The sequence below is a fragment of the Aegilops tauschii genome, chromosome 2, assembly GCF_002575655.3.
Source record: "Aegilops tauschii subsp. strangulata cultivar AL8/78 chromosome 2, Aet v6.0, whole genome shotgun sequence".
Taxonomy (NCBI): domain Eukaryota; kingdom Viridiplantae; phylum Streptophyta; class Magnoliopsida; order Poales; family Poaceae; genus Aegilops; species Aegilops tauschii.
This window is the reverse complement of record NC_053036.3, coordinates 58,600,250-58,605,359: the sequence shown is the minus strand read 5'-3', so window position 1 is coordinate 58,605,359 and position 5,110 is coordinate 58,600,250. Positions and strand designations below refer to the sequence as shown.

Below are 5,110 nucleotides of genomic sequence, written 5' to 3'. Positions count from 1 at the left end.
TGTAACCAAGACCCCTGAATCAACCATGGCATGTATTATTGAGAACAATAGAATAAATAAAACATTCAAAAGGGGAATAGTTCAGCTCCATCGTCTCTCGGTATAGTTTGCTTGGTAAACACATTTGCCTTCGGGGATTGGGAAACAAACACGATTACAGGACGGTACTGTCATGTAACCAAGACCCCTGAATCAACCATGGCATGTATGATTAAGAACAATAGAATAAATAGAACATTCAAAAGGGGAATAGTTCAGCTCCATCGTCTCTCGGTATCGTTTTCTTGGTAAACACATTTGCCGCCGGGGATTGGGAAACAAACACGATTACAGGACGGTACTATCATGTAACCAAGACCCCTCTTGCGCAAAAAAAAAAATGTAACCAAGACTGAATCAACCATGATATGTATGATTACGAACAATAGAACAGATAGAACATTCAAAAGGGGAATAGTTCGGCTCCATCAATAAACAATAAGTTTTATCAACTAACTCGATCCTTAATCGAAGTTAATGAAGCAACTAATCAATCGAAGAGGTAGCTCCAACCAAATAACCATCTATATATAGCTACCAGCAAATTGAGACGCTCTAGTCCGGGTCATAGATGGATGGATTCATTAGTCTCATCACATCTTCCACATGTAGTTTGGGCTCTGCTGCTGCGGCGCCGGTGGCTCCGTCTTGCGGGTCAGATGCTCCATGTACGGCCCAATCGGCAGGGCCACGCTGGAGGTGGAGCTGGAAGCGCCGGCGAAGTCTATGGCGCCTGACGGAGAGTCCATGAGCATCGGCGGGTCGGCATTGTCGAGCAGGTCAGCGTTGTTGAGCAAGTCATCACTGTTGAGCAACTCATCGAGGAAGGCGAACGGGTCCTCCTCCTCCATGCCCGCGTCGGCGGCTGGCGCCATCTGGGGTGCATTCTTCGCGGCCATGTCTTTGTTCAACAGCCGGCAAACCGCCCAATCGTCCTGCACGCACGCAACAGGCAGGTTGAGAAAACAACACGAGGAGAATAAGAAATAAAAATAAGAAACAAATCCCAAGCATGACATGTGATGTGAGGGCGTGGTCCAGCAACATCTCTAGATGCTCCAACGGTTCAATCGACCGACTCGTCCGGAGACGGAGACAGAAAAACAAAATAGATTCTTGCGTACCTTGGCGGAGCGGGGTAGGCGATGGGGCAGCTCGCCCTCGAGGCGGTACTCGTGCATCACCCACGGTGTCTTCTGGCCGCCGGGGGCGCGGCCACGGTAGAAGACGAGCGTCTTCTTCATGCCGACGAGGACGGCGCCCAGTCCGGTGCCGCGGAAGATCTCCTTGTCCTTACCCGTCGCCTTCCAGTAGCCGCTCTTCGTCGCCCGGTTGGTGCGCGTCCCCGTCGGGTACTTCCGATCCTTGTGCACAAAAAAGAACCACTCCGACTGGCCCACGCCCATCTTCGCCTTTTCTGCAGAACAAACTGGCCATGAGCGCTCTGCCTCATGCCTGCAAATTATTGACAAGTAGTACTGCACTTACTCGGGAGATCCCACGGCTCGGTGTTGTTGAGGTTGACGTAGGAGACCATGAGACAGGAGAAGTCGGGGTTGCGGATCTTGGGGGTGAGGTAGTGCGTGACCACCTCCTCGTCGGTGGGGTGGAACCGGAACCCTGGAGGAAGCGCCAGCCACGGCTCCTCCCCCCGCAGATGCATCACCGCCGTCACGTCCGACATCGCTGCGGCCTCACGGATCTACCAGCTTACCTTGCTACGTTGTGGAAAAACCAGAGGCTGGGGAGGAGGAAGAAGAGCGAGAGATGTGAAGAGGTGTTTTGTGTGAACGTTTTTGGGTTTAGAAGAGCGGCGGGGTGGGTCTGGTTATATAGCATCCGCAATGCTGTGCGAGGGAAGCCTCACTTATTTACTGCACTCCATACTTTAGGTACTAATTAATGGCTATTAATTCTTTTTAATGATGTACTAGTGATTCCAAGGCAGTAAATTAATGCCCCTGCCAAGCGGCTAAGCATGTCCTAATGAGTCGCTCATGATAGCATCCAGTGTTAATAGGTTGCAAAAATAATTTCCAATTGCGGATCAAATTGACGCAATCCGGGCGATATCTCCGTTTGAAAGCCGCCCCGCAATTTGAGTGCTGTTGTGAATCGCCGGAGATAGCGCCGAAATCGTTGAAGATAGCGCAATATTAGCCTAAAGCTTCGCGCCAATTAATGTAGGGCTGCCGATAAATCCTTTATCTTCCGCGATTTTAATCGTTGGTTGCTAATGATACTAGTTCTGGATAACCACTGTGTAATAAGCTAGTGTTAATCTGCTAATGATGCAGTCCTCCTTTTTTCCCAAAAAGTATTTCAGTGCTACTAATTCTTCTTTTTTTTGAGTATTACTACCTTTATATGAAAATATAAATCGTTTGTGCAGTTAAAACGTCTTATATTTTGTTATGAAGGGAGTACTTCACTAATTCTATTTTGCAAACAACGACACACGAACATAGACACATACCGATAGGTGTTACTCGCTCCAATCCTTGTATAGATGTTTTCACGAATACGCTACTGTCAGCGTATCATTGCATTGATGACTATTTTTTTTACCTAGAACAACTCAAACAGTGCTGGAAGGCGGACGCCTCTAGCCACCCTCCCGCTCTCGCCGCAGGCCACTCCGGCCCCGGCGACCACCGCCCCAGCCGCGCCGTTGACCGCTCCGGTCACGGCGGCCGCCCGCTGCCCTTCCCATGGCCATGCCTTCCCCGTCTAGCGGCCGTCCCCGCGCGCTGCGGTGGCTGGAGTCCAACCCCTCCTCCACGGGCGCCAGCTCCTCCCGCCGACCGCCGCCCCCCTCCCGCGTGGCGCTCTGCCCCCTCCCCCGCTCTGCCTCCCCTCCTGCGGCGCCCTCCCCTCTAGCCCCGCTGGCCCGTCCTGCGCCAGTTGCGGGCCTGCGCTCCGAGGTGTGCCGGGTCGGCAGCGCTGCTTCTCCTCCCGCGGATGGCGGTTGGGAGCTGCCGCGATCCAGCAAGTGGCGGCTGGCCCGGCTTCGCCGTCGCCCCCGGCCCCGCCGTGCCGGTCCGCGGCTGGCGCCCTCCGGTGAATGTCCCAGGTGCCTGGATCCCGCCCCCGACCACCGTCCTTCCGAATGCCGCCGCGACGTCCGTTGCCGTCGGTGCCGCTTCTTCGGGCACATCGCCCGGCAATGCGACCGCCCACGCTCTCCCGCCTCTTCCTTTGGCGCCCCGCCGGCCAAGCGCCGTCGTGGCAACGTGGTTGCGTGCCCCGGGCCTGCGTCTTCCAGGTCCGGCTCCGCCACGCCGACGGCCTCCGACGCCTCTACTCCCGCTGGATCTCCCCGCTCCTTGACGGCGGCCCCAACTGCCTCTGAGTCGCTGCCGCCCTCCGCGCCCTCTCCTCCCGCCCCGGCCACCTCGACGGCCTCCTCGGCCTCCCCCGCCTCCTCGATGTCGGGCCACCCATCCCTGCGGCCTGCTGCTACGGTCTGCTATCTGCCGCGTTCTCCGGCGCTAGCGGCTGCGGAGCTGGCCCTGGAGCAGCGTGCCCTCTGGCCACTGTGGCGGGCGCGCGGACCGGCATCCTTGGCACCGAGGTCCTGGCTTTTCTCCAAGAGCGCTTCCAGCTGGCGGAGGGCGCGCTGTCCGTGCATCCGCGCGGCGACGGCGAGTTCCTTCTCCGGTTCCGCTCCGCCAGTGACCGCGCGCGGGTTGCAGCTGGGAACGCTAGGGCTGGTTGTTTCCACCTATTGATCCATCCTTGGAGCCGGCTGGCCGGTGGCGAGCCGGTCACGGCGTGTTTCCTCGTCAACATCGACTTGGTGGGCGTTCCCGACCACGCCATGTGTCGTGAGTCCGCCGAGACGCTGCTCTCGCCATTCTGCGACATCATCGACCTGGCGTCGGAGACGGAGACCATGGTGGACATGGCGGTCTTTCGCCTCTCCGCTTGGACTCTGAACCCCGACGCCATCCCTCGCCTCTCCGAGCTGCTGTTGCCGGTGCCGGACGGCGCCCTGGTGAACGCCGACCCCAATATGGTGATGCACTTTGGGCACCCCCTCATGCGTTTTCCGGTCTCCATCCACGTCTCCAGCACGGAGGACTACCGCCTCGCTGCGACGCCCTCCCCGTCTCCGCCCCGCGACGACGATGGTGTGTTCGGGCCCCCATCGCCGCCTGTTCCGCCTCCTTACCCGCGGCGTCATGAGTTCCCTCCACGCTCTGGTCGCCCCGGCCGGCCATGGTGCCACTGGTGGTGCCCGTCGCTCTCGCTCTCGCCGTCACACCCCGCCGCCTGCTCGCGTCTGGGCTGGCCTCCTCGGGCCCCACCCCTCCGCACTTTCCGGACGGGCGGGCCCGCCCGTCCTCAGCCGCGTGATGTTCCCTCCCCTGCTGGGTGCCGGCGCGTCGCCGCGCGTGGACCAGTCGCCTGCCACCACATTGGCGGTTTCCCCCTGGTGGCCCCGCCCCAACGTTCACCCGTCCACTCCCCAGCGGCGGCCGAGCCGTTCGAGGCGGCCCCCGAGAGCTCGTGCGAGCCCAACGTTGGGTGCATGCCTACCTCGGACCACTCTTTCGCGACCCCCACCTCGGGGTCGGACGTCGCAGGGCACGCTGCTGTCGATCTGCTCACCCTATCCGCTGTCGCCCTACAGCCCGTGCTGCCCCCTGCTGCCCAGCAGCGGGCAGAGATTCCCCCGACAGCCTGCACCTCTTCTGTCGCGCCCCCGCCTGCAACCCTTGCCACAGGTCCAGGGCCAGCCTCGGGTACCGCGGTCAACCACGGGTGCCCCACCGTCCCATCGCCTCGCGAGACGGGCCCCTCCAGCAATCATGGGCAGGATTCTTTTCCCACTCCCTCTGCGACACATGGCGGCTCGGAAGCAGTTCAGCCCATGCAGCCCGCTCCCCCGGTGACACCTGGCGACTCGCTAGCAGTCCAGCCCATGCAGCCCATGCATGATGCTGCCCACGTACCGGACGTAGCCCCCGCTACCCCAGCCGCCATGCTGTGTGCTATACATGGCTACATCCAATCCGTCTAGCGGGACGTGGCTCCTCTCTTCCACCCGACGCCCAGGCATCGTCGT

General features: G+C 59.5%; 1 protein-coding gene across 1 annotated transcript; it reads right to left on the bottom strand.

The window, feature by feature from the left end:
• Positions 1 to 392: 392 nt before the first annotated feature.
• LOC109752149 (NAC domain-containing protein 79-like) lies at positions 393 to 1,825 on the bottom strand. Its single transcript, XM_020311025.2, has 3 exons — positions 1,528 to 1,825; positions 1,164 to 1,456; positions 393 to 974 (listed from the first exon to the last, which is right to left on the bottom strand). The coding sequence occupies exons 1-3, from the start codon at positions 1,721 to 1,723 to the stop codon at positions 633 to 635; spliced, it is 831 nt and encodes a 276-aa protein (XP_020166614.1). The 5' UTR covers positions 1,724 to 1,825; the 3' UTR covers positions 393 to 632.
• Between the last annotated feature and the right edge of the window lie 3,285 nt (positions 1,826 to 5,110).